A 20,612-nucleotide genomic window follows, 5' to 3' on the forward strand; every position below is an offset into this window, starting at 1 on the left:
TTACCCTCAAAATTTCATTTGAATCACTAAAAGCACTTGGAAGAAAAGTACCGTATGATCGAAAAAAAATGACGTCCAGTTGGTTGGCCAATGACGATCGATGACATTTCTTATATAAATTTACATATAAAATGGCAGCGATCTTCATTTCATAGCCATCGCTGACGCCGTTTTTTTTTCGATCATACGATACAATAAACCGGAAAAACATATTCCTATGTTGATATAAAAAATAAATCTTATTTTGACGTGAGGAGCTTCCCCACGATAGATGGCACATATTTTTTAAATCACCCGGTAACCCTATGGCACAATTTTTTAATTGATTTAATAAAATTACGTATCAATAATATCTTGCTTATAATATAAAGTTTTATTTTGAATAATTTTATTAGACTAAACTTTAGTCAAAATATAATAATGTAATAGGTATAAACTACGGTATAACTGTATAATATAGGCTTAATGCATTTCAGTTAATTTTAATAAATTCCGACCGCAGCGCTTCAACGGCAAAAAACAGAAATTATCAGTATATAGTTCACGCTGCCGCCGCCGTCATGGTGATCGCATTAAAATAATATTGAAATCGTGTGGTTTTGTCATAATATTTAAGTATTTTATTTTTTTGCAAGTGCAGTTATTGAGACTATAAAACACTCAGGTACAAGGTTTGTGTGATATAACGCTGTTTCGGGTAGTAAAAAATAGGTGAAAAAGAATTCGAACTAGGCGTCGTCTTGTGTTGTGACAATTTCAAATGCTATATAACCTGAATCGATTATTGCTTTTCATCAAATCGATGTGATAAACCTGAGAAGTTGTAAATTGTTGTTCCAGGAGTTGTATTGAGTGTTATTGCACCCAACAACCACACAGTTATGCTCTCCTTTTCGTGTTGTCATTTTTTCGGCATTATTATAATCATTTGAAATTGTCACAACATAACGCATCGCCCAGTTTGTTTTGTTTTTTCACTTAATTTTTACTAATCGAAACAACATTACACCACACAAAAAATTTTTGGTTAATTTTAAAAGTATTATATATATATTTTTTATTTTTAGTCCTATTTTTATGATCTTTTTAATAAACTGTAGCTTTATAAATATCTAGTTTAATTGGTAAACTCAGTTTTTTTTAACTTTTGTATTTGGCTTATTATACAGGGATAATCGAAGGGTTGTTTTTTAAAATGTAACTGTCAATATGGTATTACGAGAATAGTCACGAAATCCACCTCGTCATATTAAAAATTAACATGCCATGATAATTGAAAAAATTACAAATTGCTGGTGGAAAGTTCATTTCGCTCTTAAAAATAACCAAGGCATGTATTGATATGATCCAAAAAAAAACAAGATGCTCAGGTGTTATGATTCTGACCGAAAAATAAAGATTAAAAAAATTACTAACAAAATTATTGCACAGGGTGTTTTAAAGTTAAGGTAAAAAACAACCCTTCGATTAACACTATATAATAAGACAAATACAAAAGTTTTTAAAAAACTGAATTTACCAATTAAGGTAGATATATACAGTTTGCTAAAAAAATTATGAAAATAGAGCTGAAAATAAAAAAATACGGCATTTTAGAGAGTGTAGTTTCAATAACTTCACAAGTGAAAACTAAAATAAACCACTCAAAGCAATTATCGCATATTTAAAAAAAATAGTTTGAAAAACAAGGCAGCTTGAATTCTCTGAATTACGTATTTAAATAGTTTGGATACAGTAAAGGGAAATATTCTAAACAATAAGCCTACGCTAAACTATAAGTCAACTATTTAAGTAGTTGCAAAAGTCAGCGGCGGATACAGAGGGGGGGACCATGGGGCCCTGGCCCCCCCTAAAATCTATAAATTGGGTTAAATATTAGGCTTTTGGGTTAAAAATGGCACTCTAAAAAGCATATTCTACATTACCGTTTATTTGGCCCCCCCCCCTAAAAATACATTCCGGGCCCCCCCCCCTGGCAAAAGTAAAACAATACATTCTTATGGAGCCGATCGGCGGAATATTTGATTGCATGTGAGCGCGGCTCCATAAGAATATATTGGTTCTAAATAGTCAGCGACTAAAAACTGCCTGTCAATTTTACCTGTTGCAACGCCTAAAGCTTGATTTTCATGCATCCGTTGTCCGACGATACGTTGATACGATATTAATTTTATTGGTAGAATTTTAAAGACTTTGATTGGTTAGAAAATAACGCAGTTTTTAAATTTATTGCATTTTCATGCCTCCGTTTATCGGATATATGTGGGTGTTATTTTATATTTTCGTTTCCATAACGATTTTGCTATTTTACTTATATTTTTATTAAGGTTAGATTAAATTTGTCAAAAAAGTGTCAAAACGTCCGTTATCGTATGAACGGGTCCGTTGACGGGCTGAAGTAAAATATTTACGGATGAAAAGTGGCGCGAAAACGCTATGACCAATCAGAGCACCGTCGGACCAATATATCAACGTATAACGGATGCATGAAAATCAAGCTTTAGGCTATGCGCTAACTCGCTATAAAAAACTACCAAGAGGAAGGCAGAAAAATGCATGGTTCGTTTAGAAATATGTAATAGTTAGTTTTTTTCAAATAATGATGTGTGATAATTATTTTGAGTAGTGTACTTAAATAAAGGATTTTAATTTTATTTCAATGCAATCAACATGAACAGTAACCGGGTCTGCATGAAATACAGAGCCGAAAAGTTCTGATTTCTGCCGTACCGAGCGTTGCTGTTTTTTATAAATTTTAAAAATCAACTGAAGTGCACCAAGGCTATAATAGTCGTAGCTATGACTCAACTAATAATAGGTAGGTAAAAATAGTACAGAGTAAAAAAATCAAAATATCAAACTGAAATGATGCTACAAACTTACTTATAAAGGATTAACTGAAACAATAAAAAAGCAATAGAAAGTAAAAAAAATACAACAAAAATTATATAAAGAGAAAAATATAAAATGCTGGATATTTTTACTAATCTAGGATCAAACGATTATCTCCGATAATTTTATCCAACATTTTATTCCAATTTGTTATGGAAGTCAAAAGAGATATATTATTTATATATATATAAGGTTCTTATGTAGAATTATTAAACTTTCCATTTTCTGCAAAACCTTAATCCTAGTTGAATTGGCCTTCTCATCGCTTTCTAACAAGACCTCAATATCTTCCTTTAGGATTTCCAGTAGAGGAATAGTGACACTTTTCTTCCCTTCTTGACAGATACCTTTCGAACTCATTCTCCATTGATAACATTTTAGATATTCCAAACTGACTTCGTAAGGAAATGCATTTGAATAATATAGGTAATACACTAGTTTCTGTAGTTCTAATTCTAGTTCTTCCTTAGGATCCTCAGGTTCAATTTTGAACAGAGGATGGTTCAGTTTTCTTACAATAATTTTTAATTGGTGATCTCTCGATTCCATCTGGTGGTTCTTCAAGTCAGACAGCAAATTGAACTGAACACCACAATAATGACAAAACATGTTTTTAATTGCACTAAAAATAAAAACCATTTTATTTTCTTCAACATACCAGGTGCGACTCAAAATTGGCTCACCCCTATAACTTTTTTTATTTATTCAGATAAAACAACGAGATTGGGTATGTAGTATATGACATAAATTAGGATTGATTGACATATTCCATTGTTTTTGGTCACTTCCGGTTTCACCGGAAATGACTACAAATTTTGGTTTTTAAATCGCACCCTCGGTATTTTTTATTCGATAGAAAATGACACTCTCAATAGAATGACATCATATTTCATTTATTATTCACATATCGCCAATTTCCTATATGTGTGGATGGGAAAGTCGGAGTTCGGCGACGAGAAGGAGCGCTCGTCTCTATGTTGTTGCTATCATAGCTCAGCGATGCCCGCATGTGTGGATGAAAAGGCGAAGTCCGCTCACGAGCGCTCGGTAGTTGACGTGCGCTCGGAGTTCGCGAAATGCCGCATGTGTGGTTGCGGCATAATATGATATGTCCGCCAAACCAAACCGAGCGTTCGTGATCGGACTTCGCCTTTCCAACCATGCATGCGGGCAACGCCGGACTCTGATAGCAACATGAGACGAGCGCTCGTTCTCGTCGCCGATCGAGTCGCCGAACTCCGACTTCCCCATCCACACACATAGGCAATCGGCGAAGCCCCGATCGGAGATCGCCAAATGCCGCATATGCGGTTGCGGCATTCGATTCAGAGTGTCATTTTCTATGGAATAAAGTAAAAAAATACCGAGGGTGTCATTTAAAAATCAAAAGTTATAGTATAGTAATTTCCGGTGAAACAGGAAGTGACCGAAAACAATTGAATACGTCAATCAATCCTAATTTATGTCAATTACTAACATACCAAATCTCGTTTTTTTATCTGAAAAAATAAAAAAAAGTTATAGGGGTGAGCCACTTTTGAGACACATGCACCCGGTATTATAGGGAAATAAAACAATGGGGTCATGTACGATTTAGGTACGTCGGATTTTTACAATTTTCTATACAGAAATAATAAGAGGGACACTTATAATTTCATTTTCTAACAAAAAAAGTACGGATCGTCCATAAATAACCCCAGAATCAAACTCACAAAAAAAAGGCCAATTAAAAAGAAATCAATTAAAGAAATCAAAACTTAAAAGTTACGGCGGAGAGAGTTTCAGCCTCTTCTCAACCTTTAACACAGATCAAAATTTAATATATATTCTTAACAGCTTAATATTGCTACTGCTATTTTTCAAAATTATTAATAGAAAAATATAAATAAAACAAAATTCCGATTTTCAAAATTTCATTGCTATCGTCAGCGATATGCGCAGATGCGAGCAAAAGACGAATCGTCTAATATCAAAAACAGCATTCCCAGCAGCAACTCCACCATTCCTCCATCCTATCCTATAATTAAAATAAAATTGCACTTGAAATTGATACTGAACCTTAAATTTGCAACGAAATTTATAGTTTAAACTTCAGTGTAAACATTTGGTTCAGTATCAATTTCAAGTGCAAATTTAATTATAGGAACATATGTACATGTTGGGAAGTCGGAGTGGAGGAATGGTAAAGTTTGCTGCTTTTGATATTAGACCCCTGAGATGCCCTGAAATAAACTAGAATCTATCTTTGTCACTCTTATTAAAATTAATAAAGAAAGCTACATTTTAACCTCATATTTTGTAAAAAAATAAAAAAAATTTTTGAAGTGATCTCAAATCTCAAATATTTAAGCGATGATCCGTACTTAGAACGTTAAAACATTAATTGTAGAATATATTAATATCAAATTTACATCAATAACTTCAAGATTGTCGATGTACCATTGCGATAAAAAAAGTAGTACAACAAAATATGATTTAATATGCTGGTCTATAATAAAATATTTTTAAAACTTAAAAAATTGACCATTTCTAAAAGGTAGGTAAATTTTTTATACTTTTATCACCTTTTATTTCGTCACGTATACCTACCAATTATTAGCAAATTCATGGTAACGCCTAAAAAGTTAGGTGGCATAATTTTATTGTTTTCATAGTGACGACGATATCCACTTCTCGATATCCTTATAGATAGATAGATATGATATTTCTTTATTTATTTCCAATGTTTACAATAAAAACACATAAAATAGCCCAAACAGGCATGAAAACATTGTCAAATAAGAATATTACACACCAAAAATATTATAATTACAGTTAAGATAATACTACAATTAAACTAAGATCTTAACTAAGTAAAGTAAGTAAATACATAGAAATAATAAAAATAAATTAAAAACGATAGAATTAATATATACAACCAACAAATATTACACATTAGATATCAGACTTATAAAAACAGCTTTATCGGATCTGTAAAATTCTTCTAGTGGACAAAAGGCTTTTTTTGTTAGAAAGATTTTCAATGTGGCTTTTAAATTGTTTCTTGCCAAACCTCGAACACATTCGGGAAGGAAATTGTACATTTTTATTAAAGAAAAATAAACATTTTTTTGTAGGTAGCTAAAATTATATTTATCTCCGACTAAATAGGACTTATTTCGCGTAGGGTAATCGTGAGTTAGTTTCAAATTTTTGAAAAATTGTCAGTTATAAACAAACATTATACACTCTACAACATATATACTTGTTATTGTTAGTATTTTTTGCTCAATAAAATAATTTTTACAGCTCTCCGTTGGTTTCATTCTAAATATTGAACGTATGCATTTCTTTTGTTATTTTCCCAAAAATATTATGCCATACTTTATCCTTGAGTAGATAAATGCATAGTACGCTGAAAGTGCAGCATCTACCCCAACAGCGTCTGATATTATCCTCAGCCCAAAAGAAAATTGTGCAATTTTAACCGCCACGGTTTCAACATGTCCTCTCCAGTCCAGTCGTTCATCAATTCCCACTCCCAAAAACCTTATACTTTTAACTGAATTAATTTTAATATTATTATATATTAGCTCAAAATCTGAAAACTTCCGATTACCAAAAAGAAGGCATTGTGTCTTGGAAATAGGTATTTAATGTCAAGCCATTATTATGGAAATAATTCACCAGAGTGTCGACAGCAGATCACTCTTTCTATTAGTGGATCATTAAAGTCATCTCTAAATAGCAGAGTGGTATATGGAGTGGTATCATCTGAATATAAGTTCGTCTTTTCGCCAGTGACATTCGAAATATCATTTGTATACAAAATATATAGCAGTGGACCCAGCACTGAACCTTGAGGGACTCCTTTTTTTAGCACTATTTTATTTGAGATAACTCTTTTGCCATAATCATCCTATTCTACGATTTGCTGAGTTCTATTGCTTAGATATGATTCAAATAATTTTAATGCAGTTCCCCTAATTCTAAGTCGCTCCAATTTCATTAATAAAAATTTGTGATCGACACTATCGAATGCCTAAACAAGGTCTAAACACAGTATTAAAGTTTGTTTTCTATTATTTAAGGACTCTATTACAAAAGATAATGCTTGGTATAAAGCTCGTATTGTTGATCTTCCTTTCATGAAACCATTTTGTTTATCCGATATAATTTCGTATTTCTGAACAAAATCTATCAAACAGACAAATAGACCAGGAGTTGTATCTGAGACTACTAATTCTTGTACTACTTTTTTTATCGCAATGGTACCTAATACCTACTAAAATCACCAAACAAGGAATACGAGTAAACATTTGGCTTGCCCAAGAACTATCTTGGGGCTTGGGGCTTACCTTCATTAGATAAATATTAAATAATTAACTATCTATATTTATACCTATTTACCTTATATGACTATATGTATTCAAATGATCTTCCAGTTTAATACTAAAAGACTTATTACAAGTGGAACAAGTATTAATCTGCTGATTCTGCCCACAGCCATATGGGTCTGAATCACAGTCTGAATACTCTGAATATACACTTTTATTTCTAAAGGACATACTTGTACTTAATACGTGCTTAATATATTTTCGTTAGTATATTCTGTGCTTAATATGGCTTAATACGTCTGCTACACAGGTCTGCTAACAATATAAATGGAGTCCCTCGGCCCTCCTGCATGCGCATATGTTCGATGTTGCCAGTTTGCAAGTTATTTTGGAATTATTTTCAGTAGAAAACAAATATGTGCTTTTCAGTGTTTTTTTTGTCAATATATACCGTGTGATCGAAAAAACGGCGTCCAGTTGGCTGGGAAATGACGATTGAGGACATTTCCCAGGTAAAATAACAGCGATCTTCATTTCATAGTCATCGCTGACGCTTTTTTCCATCATAGTACTCGGTATATTATATTATTATTTTAATATTTCGCACAACACGTGTACGCTTATTATGTATTTTCATAGTCAATAAAATTAAATAGAAATAAAACTCTAGATTCCTATAATTAATCTAATTGCTCTAGATTATTATGCTACGTTTAAAAAGGGCTTTATTAAAAATTCGTGAAATTAAAACATTTTTTTTAACATTCCATCAAAACTACGGACGCCTTAAAAGGCCTTTTAGCCTCCGTAATTAAAATTGTAGAATCAGCTTCAGCAACATTAACAGTTATACCTCTTGTTTAATTCTGCTTATACATATATTGCATTAATTTTTCTGCTACCTTAAGATTTCTCTATTCTTACACCTAATTTATGTGATTTTCTTAGCATATATGATTTATAAACCATATTTTTCCTAATGGAAGGATGGAATAGGATATGCAAAATTAAAATATTTTAACATTTATTTTCCAGAAAAAAAATAATATAATACTAAGATTAAGACATAACAAGTATTATAAGAAAATAAGACAGATCTTAATATAAATCACAAACTAACTAAGTCTCAATTTGGTCTTGTATAAACACAGGTATAAAACTAATAAGATCATAACTCAACCTTGACCATATTGTCAAGATTTAGCAGTATAGGGAACAAGAAATTGCAGTAAATTAAGAAAAGAATATCAAAGTACACGATATTAAATACTGGGTAATTACCAAATACTGTAATGTATTCTACGACACAAATCATCTGCCTTCTAAAGAGAAAAAGATAAAACATAAAGCTTATATTTCAGTCTTATCAACACACTTTTCGATAAAATATATGTCTAAAATTGCTATTAATCCACTAACTTGATATTTTTAAGAAATTATGATACAAACAATCAAAGTAAATTAATAATCAAAGTTCACAATCTTCATTATCTTGCTTACCTTAATTTTGGATATCAAGATAAATCTGAAATTATAAAATTAATTATAGAATTTGTATTATTATTAACACTAAAAAAAAATTTCAACTGCAAATAATTCGAAAATAAACTGCAACTTGGCAACATCGACGATGTGCGCGTGCGTAGTATTGTTGATCAAATACAGCAAATATAGGCTTCAAGGTCAGCCACCGGATCCACACCAGGGCCATGTAAGTGAAATATTAAAAATGGTTCCAGCAAGAGTTTCCCAATTATGACGGATGATGGCGCTGATCGTCAAATTTTTGGACAGGGATTTTGCTTACCGACAATACGACGTGAGCTACGACCGGACCAGGACCAATCAGAATGATCAGTCTTTCTTGGACATTTGCCGTGGACGTGTGTGTTAATTTCTGTTGTGATAAGTGTGGTTGTGTTTGCAGTTTGATTGTTCGGTTTTGATATTATGTTAAAATTAATTTTGAAGTATTGTATCACCTGTTTTTATGTAATAGTACTTTGTTAATGTTTGTTTAACAATGTTTTACCAAAGAGGTTATACTTAATATACTTATCAATTTGCATAGCCTAACTTTTTTATCAATAAACTTTGTAAATTTTCAGATTATTTAATTCCTTTTGTTTCCGTTTATAATTTTATTTTTAAGACATATTATGTGATTGTTTTACATAATATGTTTTAAAAATAAAATTGCAAATAGCAAATAAAAATAATTAAAATAAAAAAGTGTATTTTACAATTCCCCCCGGCCCCGCACCCCTTTGGCTAACCTATAATGTCAGCTATGTCGAGAGATGGCGTTACGAAAATAGAACCGATTTATTACAAGGAACTTGGGCTTCTTTTTCGTTAGTATATTCTGTGATCCACACCTTTACCCATTTAGATTAAAATGTGATTAAAATAACCAGGCATAATGAAAGAATGGAACTTGATAGAAAATTTCTGAAAGTTTTCATCACAATGGTAGATAAAAATTGATATATATTTTTTTTATTATTAATATGTTGGAGTGTTTATTATGTCGACAGTAAATAAATGATTAAAATAAAGTTTATGGTATTATTGTTTTAAAAGGCATAATTTTAAAAAAGACTAAAATAAAACACATTTTGTTTTTATAAAAAATAGTCTTACAGAAACTAAAAAGTATACTTAAAGCAAAACAAATAGGATAAAAATAGATCCTAAACAATCGTTAAAGAGGGATATTAACATTATTTGCTTCTTTTATCTCTTTTTACGAAATATATTTAAATGTGATTGTTAACCCGGTTAATCTAATGATCCAACCGTTCGTAATTAAACTACCAGCTGATTACTCTCAGCACTGATCTTGGAATAGCTGATTAGTAAACTACCTGTGAAACTACCTAATCTAGGATTTTAAAGCCCCGTTCTCAGAACTGCGTCGTGTCGACAGCGACACTGATTGACACTTCAAACGACCAATGGGAGCTGTACTAAATTTAAAATTGACAGCTGTTTGAATTTTGTACAAATCTCATTGGTCCTCTTGACGTGTCGCTGGCGACAGTCGCTGTTCTGAGAACGGGGCTAAAAGCTCCGTTCTCAGAACTGCGACTGTCGCCAGCGACACGACAAAAGAACCAATCAGATTTGTACAAAATTCAAACAGCTGTCAATTTTAAATTTAGTACAGCTCCCATTGGTCGTTTGAAGTGTCAATCAGTGTCGCTGTCGACACGACGCAGTTCTGAGAACGGGGCTTAAGGGGCTTAATTCCGAAAACCCCTTTAGTGTCGTCTTTGGTAGAGAACTATCGATAGCCTATCGATATTTATCGATAGTTTATACTATCGAAAACTATCGATATTATATTTCTGACCATCGATAGTTTTCGATAATTATGTCTTTATTACTCTGTTACTATGTACCAACTTCAATAAAGACATTCAGGTTTAATTTTTTTTTGTCACAACCAATCGGTTCTTTAACATAGGCTGAAAATAAATAAGAATCTTCTTTTAAACGAGTTTTCGGAGCAGTCGGGGTGCAGCCACACTATCCTAAAAACGGCGTATCGGCGTAACGGCGTAATGACCTTGAATAGATTTTCTGTAATTCTATTGGCTGAAACATTCATCTGTCAGAAATTTTATCTGTCAAATTCATCTGTCAAAAATTTCAGCCAATAGAATTACTGGAAATCGATTCAAGGTCGTTACGCCGTTACGCCGATACGCCGTTTTTAGGATAGTGTGGCTGCACCCTTAGTCAATGGGATACTAAAGAATATAAGGACATGTAAGCATGTAACGCCCCTATACGGGCTGCAGCAGAATTTGTGACCTTAAGCTTGTTTCATATAGACGCGAATTACGAAAAGCGATTCGCCAAAAAATATTCGCAAAATTTGGACCTATTTCATACCAAGGACTGTTCGATCGCGTCAAATCGCCGCTATCGTAGTCACCTGTAGTCACCGTGGATGCTTACGTCACGCAGGGACCAGCGCTCCACAGTGCGGCGGATGGTTATTCTAGCGGGACAAAATCTTAGGAGGGATGTTTGGGACTTAAAATCTAAGAACGTAGCAAATGGTCTAATATATAGCAACCATATGGTTAAATTTTTTTATTTATTAACAACTTAATTTATTAATAAATAAATAAATACAAGATAATAAAACTATGATATTATTCGTACATGATACACAAAAAGCCGTACTGTAAACTATTGCCAAATACATAAAATTATGATATCAGGTGAAATACTTCCAAAAAACTCTTTAGCAGTTATTTTTTAATTACTTTGTAATCTTGTGACACCCTGTATATTTTATTTTAAAAAATTCTATTTTATTTTGAGAATAATAAATAAGATAGATATTTTAATTTTAACACTCGGTAATTGTAAATTCATATACAGGGTCCGGCAATAGTGCGTCGGGCATCTGTAGCTCCTAGAATAAAAAACTGGGAAATTTTGTTTAAGTGCAAACCTAAAGTATGTACTGGGATGTATTTCAGGAAAATATTTTAACTTCTATAGGGTGGCTCAAAAAAGTGAGAGTGGATCGGCATGATTCTTTTTAAATGGAACACCCTGTATATTATTGCATTTTTGGCTTCCTGTTAGATCACTTTACATAATCCTAAGACATGAGTAAATATATTTCGATAATTTCAGAGATATTAAAAAATAAATAAAAATTATATATTTTTTAGCATTTCTTAAAAAAATTATTAATAATACAAGAACTGTCCTGAAATCAAAACTATATTAGATATTTACTTTAGATGGTCTGTACTTACTTTGCTATAAATATGGAAATCGTAAATCATATAGGATGTTCAAAATTCTACGCCAAACTTTCTAAAATATAAAATAATTTTTTTTTTTTTTTTAATGGAACACCCTGTATATTCTTTTTCAATAGATGGAGAATTAAAAATGAACATTTTTTGCATTTAGAGTATTTCAAAATTTTTAACAATTTCGCAGATATTCCCGGTTTTGTATTTCATACGGCATTTTCCACAGTAAATTTTTATCAAAGCCACCCAATGATTTTTCTCTCGTATTTTACCATTGAAAGCGCCATATGAAATAATACTTCGTGTATCCGGAAAACTATTAAAATTTTTGAAATACTTTAAATACAAAAAATGTTCATTTTTTAATTCTCTATCAAATAAAAAAAGAATATACAGGGTGTTCCATTTAAAAAAACGAACAAAAATTATTTTATGTTTTTGAAAGTTTGGCGTAAAATATTGAACATCCTGTATGATTTACGATTACCATATTTATAGCAAAGTAAGAACAGACCCTCTAAAGTAAATATCTAATATAGTTTTGATTTCAGAACAGTTCTTGTATTTTTAATATTTTTTTTAAGAAGTGTTGAAAAAAATATATTTTTGATTTATTTTTTAATATCTCTGAAACTATCGAAATAGATTTACTCATATCTTAGGATTATGTAAAGTGATCTGAAAGGAAGCCAAAAATGCAATAATATACTAGGTGTTCCATTTAAAAAAAAATCATCCAGATCCACTCACACTTTTTTGAGCCACCCTATAGAAGTTAAAATATTTTCCGGAAATAAATCCTCATACATACTTTAGGTTTATACTTAAACAAAATTCTCAAGTTTTTTATTCTAGGAGCTACAGATGCCCGACGCACTATTGCCGGACCCTGTATAGTAAGAATATAAGACAATTTTTTAAACTTTTATTAAAACTAGTAATAATCATTTAGTTTTATTATAAATTATCAGAAAGTAAAAAAGGTTTTAGCATATCCTCATGCTTTATTTAACTAGAACATCATTTGGATGTTTTTGTCTTGAGGAATATTGCTGAACTGACTATTGATGTCATTCATTAGCTGCCCATAGTGCCCGCATACACGGAAAGGTCCGGCCTACGGACTTGGCCTTGGGTCCGGGCCTTTAACCCAAAATACCATAGGTTTGCGTTAAAGGCAAAGTCCGCGGATATATTTCCGCTATGGTAATTTGGGTGAAAGCCTCGGCCTCGAGGCCAAGTCCGAAGGCCGGGCCTTTCCGTATATGGGCAGCTATTAATATTTTAAACTCAGTGCCTTTCGATGGAGTTAAAGCTTCAACAATTACAGCAGCATCCTTATTCCTTACTACCACTAGCCCTAAAGCTCACAGAACTTGCAAAACCCAATTCTTCTTTTGAATGCTCTTCAATTAACCCTTTAACGAGTCTTTATTTCGTTTTTATACTTCTTCTTCTTCTTCTTCCTGTGCCTTGTGCTTAGCCGCACGTTGGCGATTGATTGTCTGTACTCTTCATACAATATGTAGACTGCCGTTTTCGGCTCTTCGAAATATGGTGGCTGCGTCGCTGATGTTACACCAATCCCGTATGTTACTTAGCCAGGAATGTTGTTTTCTTCCTGGGCCTCGCCGTCCCTCTATTTTTCCTTGTAGAATCAGCTTAGGAATGTAATATTTGTCTCCTCTAAGGATATGTCCGAGGTATGAGACTTTCTTTTCTTTAACTATGTTAAGCATTTCTCGTTCATAGCCTGCAGTTCTTAAACTTCTTCGTTGGTGGTATGTGCGGTCCATGGCACACGTAAGAGTCTCCGGAGAGTCCACATTTCGAAAGCCTCGATGCGGTTCAGGGTTCTAGCTTTGAGAGACCAGGTTTCTACGCCGTACAGTAAGATAGGCCATATGTAGCATTTTACTACCCGTAGTCTAAGTGTTAGCGGGAGACTGCGTGCTAATAGGAAGTTTTTAAGTTTAAAAAAGTTTTTATACTATCCGATTGAAATGAAACCTTTGGGTATTCACCTGTTAAGCTTGAACATAACTCCTTGTGACTGACTACCTGTGTTGGTAACTATTAGTAGGTAACTCAAAAGATCTACATCATTCAATATATCAATATTTGAAAAAAGTGAAAGTTTGATATTTGCAGAATAAAGGCACGAAGGATTTTGACAAATAATATACCTACAGTAGAAAATTACATACCTTTGACAATCTTCAACTTAATTTGGGTTTGGAATAAAATGTATAAGCACTTTTAAATATTTGTTTTCGTATGACCTCTGCCTTGCCGAGCAGAAAACGATCAAATTTGGTTGATAAAAATGTATCGAAATACAAAGAATATATACGACCAAAAAATAATTCATACATTTTTATATCAATTGGAATGGCTACTATTTATTCTTATCAGTACACATTTTTGGCTTATTTCTAACCAAACGGTTTTGTCCCGCTAGATTTATCTTCCGCCGCACTGTGCGCTCGTCCGTCAAACGCAAAAATAACTGTCCTGTCTAAAATCTTTAGCGCGAACTTCAACTGGGTCCCTAGAAAACGTAAAAAAACTGACAGTACAGGAAGATAGGACTCGAACTATCCTTATCTCTATATATAGTATCCTTGAAATTTTGTATTTTTTTTGCTAATTACGCCCCCTCGTGCGTATAGTACTGGACCTTCGGCTACAACCTTGCTACAACCTGTCACTTCCATAAGAGTTTCTTAGGCATTGTTGAATCGAATGCAAAAATTTTGGGCCCATTTCATGATCTAAATGAAGTTCGAAAATCGCCGTTAGGGGCGCATGTGATCCGTGCATTGGATCCATGGATCCATGCATAGATCCATGTCACACCCATGGACCCATGTGTGTGTGTGATCCGACAGATCGCGAAATACACAGCTTCTTATGGCAAGAATTACTATTTTGTTATAAATTATAGAGTTCAGTTAATATTTGGGCAGATTTTTACCAGATTTAGTTTTTAGAAACATAAAATTCCACATCTTTACCAAATCGGATCGGTTTTTTGTTACTATATCATCCATCCACCCATCAAGTTGTAATTACAAATTACTGAATAATTTAAATTTTTGTATAAACCATAAGTTTCGAGGCCGGTCGAGGTTGAAAAAATGTGCCAAATAAATAGTTTTTATTGAAACTGTTGTGTCTCTCAATAAATCAAAAACCACGAAAAGCATTTCGTATTCATTAGGCGACCTAATAAAGTGTATTGTTGACGTTACTTGCGGACTGGAAAGTACCGTATGATCGAAAAAAACGGCGTCCAGTTGGCTTGGAAATGACGATCGATGACATTTCCCATATAATTTTGCATATAAAATGACAGCGATCTTCATTTCATAGCCATCGTTGACGCCGTTTTTATTCGACCATACGGTATACTACACATTGCCATTAGAATACAAATAAATTTTGGTAGTTAATAGTGCCCCGTGCCCCGATAAGTAGAGAATAATCATTAGTTGCGCCTTAAACAAACCAATCCAATAAGAATGCTAATAAAACACAGAATAGTAATTGAAAATATATATTATTTCTAAACTAAACACTATTATAGAATATACTACAATGTTATAGATAGTTTTATATCAAAACAAAATAGAGACAAAGGTTCAACTAATACAACAATCTCTGATAATGTCAAAAAAATTACGTACAAAAAAATATATTGTATTGTCCAAAGATATAAATATATTAATTTGATTAGGTTTCATTTTCTGTTTAAAATTGGCACATTAATCAAACAAATTTTTAAATATATTAAGAAATAGGTACTATTTTTTATAAACTTATTACAACCTAATAATATATTATTTTATAAATTTATAGTTCAGATATATCTGATGCCAACTTTTAACTGTCAAACTGTAATACTAATTCAAACTTCCTAACTTTTCTCATATTTTTTTAATTCTTAACAATAATTGTAGTTTTTACAAATTATTTTAAGCTATATGTCATACCGTGTCACAACACAAACATGAATAATATAAGATAATACCTGCATAGTAAAGCAACAACTCTAAATTATTTAATAAAAAACTAATCATGTATAAAAATAATCTTCTATCTCAAACAAAATAATCTAAATACATTTCTAAAATTGTCTAAAAAGAAACTAAAATTTCTATCACGTTGAAATATGACGAGCTACTAAACAATTAAGTCTAATAACATTTTATTAAACCACTTTTTATAATATAGTTAAGTACTTTGTACATTTTCAGAATAGCATACTTTTAGTTCAAACAGAATATTTAATAATGTAAAATGGATTTTAAAATGTGACTTTAAAACAGAGAATAATTACATAACAATAAATATAAGACAAAGTTCTTAAGTTTATGTAAGTGCTTCATTGGATGAAACGTAATTTCTAATTAGTAATTAGGCAAATCAGTGAAATAGAATTCAGCCAATAATTAAAAGTATTGTCAAATGAATAATAATTTTTGCGTTATATCATGGTTATATCAATTACTAAAGAATCCAAGGATAAATAACACTCGAGAGCAAATAATTGTTACCATGTCACCAAACAGTGGCGTAGCATATTTTTCTTAACTTAGCTGTTTGAAGAGATATTTATATTTTTTGATAAATGTTTTGACTACGCCTATGGTGTGTATACGGTAGTATCATACTAATTACGAAAAAAAACATATTAAAATGTTAACAAAAGGTACAAAACTAGTATCGAAGTATAGCACACATGAAGTACATATAATACCAGAAAAATAATTATTGAATTCAATAAGAAAACTAAGAAAACGCTGAAAACTGGACTGGACTTTTATTTACCTATGAAACGTAACTCCTGGCTCTTTCTTATAGCTGCGGCTTTTACACTTGAAAGCTGAACAACTAATTGCCATTGTAATAAAGTTTATACAAAGTTCACTACACACAAACTATTAAAAATAGCTAAAATGGTCGTTGATAACCAGCTGATGACTCATTCGTTGACACCAATAAAATGGCGTCTAACGTCAGAAATTCTGCTGCAGCCTGTATATGGGCGTTACATGTCCTTGTCTTCTTTAGTCATTGCGTTATATAGTGTCATATAAAGTGCAGTGGCGACTCGTGATAACAAGTAAAGGGAAATTAAAATAAATTTGGTTGCACATCATGACCACCAGCAAACTCCATAAGACGACGCATGGTGTCATTGATGACGTGCACCCAAAGTTGTTTTATTTCCCTACTCTCAAACCAATAGTAGGAAAAAAAAGTATTCGTGTTTTGACAATGTTGTCATATTTGAGCGATCTGATATATTTATTCTGATTTTATCTTCTATCGAGACAAAAACGTTTATGAATAAAACAATTTTACTTTTCTGTGTGCGTTTTTAATGCTGAGTGTATTAAACGAACCGCCACTGATAAATTGTGTATTGTGTATAAAATATTGTATTCAACACTGACTAAAGAATACAAGGACTAATAACAACCGAGACCAAATTGTTACCATACTTCCAAACAGTGCCGTGGCACATATTTTTCTTAACATAGCAGCTTGAAGAGATATTTCAGATATTTATACTTTTGATAAATGTTTTGACTACGCCTATGGTGTATGCGGTGGTATCATACTAATTAATTACGAAAGAAACGTATTAAGATGTCAACAAAATGTATAAAACTAGTATCAACGTATAGCACGCACATATCAAGTACAGTTAATACCAGAAAATTAATTATCGAATTCAATAGAAAAAACTAAGGAAACGCTAAAAAGGTGGGGTGGGCTGTTTATTTACCTATGAAACTAGTAACCTAGTAACCTAGTACCTAGTAACTCCTGGCTCTTTCTTATCGCTGCGGCTTTTACACTTGAAAGCTGAACAACTAATCACCATAAAGTTTATACAAACTTCGCTACACACAAACTATTAAAAATCGCTAAAATTCTCGCTGATGACTCATTCGTTACTTCCAAAAAAATGGCGTCTAACATCACAAATTCTGCTGCAGCCCGTATATGGGCGTTAGATGTCCTTGTATTCTTTAGTCATTGGTATTAAATGTATTTTTCAAGTAACCTACAAATCGTCCTTTGTAAGAGGCCAAATACGTTTAAATTACCTATACGGAGGATACCGCTTAAATTCCTGTCCCGATGTTAAAGGATGGCTATAGAATTTCAATGCATTTCCTACATAAGTCTATCCTTGTGTGGTAGGAGGTTTGACTAAACAAGGATGAACCTATGTCTTGAAACCATTCGACTCGATTTTCTGTCCTCCTTCAATACTGGGACATAAATTCTCTCATTGCTCTTATGGGGAGACCGCGGTATAGGTAATTTAAACGTATTTGTAAGAGGCTATATAAAAATTCTTTGTCAAAGATTTTTTATAAAAGATGTTTGATGAAAAATTTGAGTGTATGGCCGCGGTCAGAATGATTGCCGATTTTTAGTATAAAATAATAAGTTAGATACAGCCAATTTAAGTATAAACATTATCAATTCACATTTAGCGGTAAAACTGATAAACTCCTAAATTTCATCTTTTTATTCTTGCCTTTTGCCTATTCACAAAACCATCCGCAACCAACATTTTTTAATAATTTGTATTTTATATCTTTAGAAAACATAATATGCGTTATATTATCATAAATAAATATTTTGAAGCTGGCCATAATATAGAATTTTGATTTCAATATTGTTCGGATTTCCTACATATATATTAATTTGTAGTAGTACCGTATGATCGAATAAAAACGGCGTCAGCGATGGCTATGAAATGACGATCAATGATATTATCCATATAATTTTACATATAAAATCACAGCGATCTTCATTTCATAGCTGACGCCGTTTTTATCCAATCATACGGTATTTTAATATTAAGACAATAAAGCTAAAAAGCATAATATATTGAGAAACATAGAATGATGTCAATACCAACATAATTCTGTATAACATAACTATGACATATTAAACTTATACAGGGTGAGGTTACATTTGAGATTTTCACTCCAATATTTTTATATAATTTGCAAACAATTATATAAAAATAGCTTACAATATATAAATATTTTATTATTATGTAGTAGGATAAAAAAATAAAACGCTAATTCACCAAAACACACCAAAATACTTTCCTTTTGCACTGGACCCGCATTTTACTAACCATGTTAGCATCATCAGCAGATGCCTAAAACTCGTTTGAATCATCTGCTGCAGTTAATCATCTGCACCAGCAGCTGCTGATGATGCTAACATGGCTAGCGAAACGCGCGTCCAGTACAAAAGTAAAATGTTTTATGTATTGTGGTGAATTAGTGTTTTATTATACTGTTGTAACACCAAAGGTTCCAACCCTCAACAGTAATTATGTAGGATGAATTAAATATTTGTTTACACTAAGTAGCTAGTCACTCAGTGCATTTAGTATAAAATTCTAAATTCTACATTTTTTGGAAAGCGTCAATCGCCCTGCATATTCATAATCATATAATATAACCATGTAAAATAACCATCGCTCAGTAGATTTGGAATAAAATTCTTATTCTACATTATTTGGGATGAGTCAATCACCCTGCATACTCATAATCATATAACATAACCATGTAAAATATCCATATCAAAATTAAAATTTCATGAATTATTTCCATTGTGCAGTGCTATTTACCGCCAATTAATACTACTAAAGTATGATCGAAAAAAAACGGCGTCCAGTTGGCTTGGAAATGACGATCGATGACAGTTCCCATAAAATTTTACATATAAAATGACAGCGATCTTCATTTCATAGCCATCGCTGACGCCGTTTTTATTCGATCATACGGTATTAATACTTAGCGGGGTCGCACGCTGAAGCAACAGGCAATAAGCAATCAGCAACACGCGATATTATTCCCTATTGACAACATTCTAAAGATGTTGATCTTCTGTCCGAAGACAATATCGCGTTGCTTCAGTGGGCGCGAAAACATTTGGTGTTTAGTACATTGCAAATAACTGATAATATCCCGTCTTGCTGGTATTGCTTTTTGCTCCAATGCGCGACCCCGCCATTGTCTCATATTTCGCAATATATTTCGTAAAAATTAGCTCCTTATAAAATTATATACTAAAATAATGCCCTGAAAATTAAGTTTCTTACAAACTTACTTGAATAAAATCACTTTTAATGTCAATCTCGCCTTTAATAAAGAATGTAACGATAAAACTCTAAAACGCGCTCTACACTATTCGCGAAATAGCACGAAGTATATGCCAAGATTTCATTACACGAGGAAATGCGGAATAACCTCCTTGACTATTCGACCTTGGCATACTGCGTGCTATTTCGCGAATAGTGTGGAGCGCGTTTAAGAAAAGGGTAGTGTTGTTAACATTAAATTCATTTTTTAATATCTTAAAGAAAGTCTACATTTCAGATTGAGGTTTCGACAAGTAGCGACAGAAACCGTAGGCTCTTTTGATGTGGTGCTTATGTGGTGGGACCAAATTTTCTTTCTCTCTCTTTTGACGTGTTTGACAGATATACTACCTATTTAACTGCTCAACTTACGAAGTGGTCCTATAAACATGGTATACACTGGTCATAATTTGAAGTGGAATTAAGTAT

At 32.4% G+C, this 20,612-nt stretch overlaps 1 protein-coding gene across 1 annotated transcript; it reads right to left on the minus strand.

Moving 5' to 3' along the window:
* Positions 1-2,398: 2,398 nt before the first annotated feature.
* LOC115875992 lies at positions 2,399-7,535 on the minus strand. The gene is made up of 2 exons (XM_030891635.1): positions 7,282-7,535; positions 2,399-3,514 (listed from the first exon to the last, which is right to left on the minus strand). Exons 1-2 carry the CDS (start codon positions 7,437-7,439, stop codon positions 3,070-3,072), a joined length of 603 nt encoding a protein of 200 aa, XP_030747495.1. The 5' UTR covers positions 7,440-7,535; the 3' UTR covers positions 2,399-3,069.
* Between the last annotated feature and the right edge of the window lie 13,077 nt (positions 7,536-20,612).

This window comes from Sitophilus oryzae, unplaced genomic scaffold (genome assembly GCF_002938485.1).
Source record: "Sitophilus oryzae breed Bouriz unplaced genomic scaffold, Soryzae_2.0 scaffold_1396_pilon_pilon, whole genome shotgun sequence".
Taxonomy (NCBI): Eukaryota; Metazoa; Arthropoda; class Insecta; order Coleoptera; family Curculionidae; genus Sitophilus; species Sitophilus oryzae.

Coding starts and splice junctions, on each gene's coding strand:
- LOC115875992 (XM_030891635.1), bottom strand. CDS start 7,439: ATGTCCTTTAGAAATAAAAGTGTATATTCAGAGTATTCAGACTGTGAT. Junction 3,515..7,281: donor AATACATATAGTCATATAAG/GTAAATAGGTAT, acceptor TTTTATTTTTAG/TGCAATTAAAAACATGTTTT.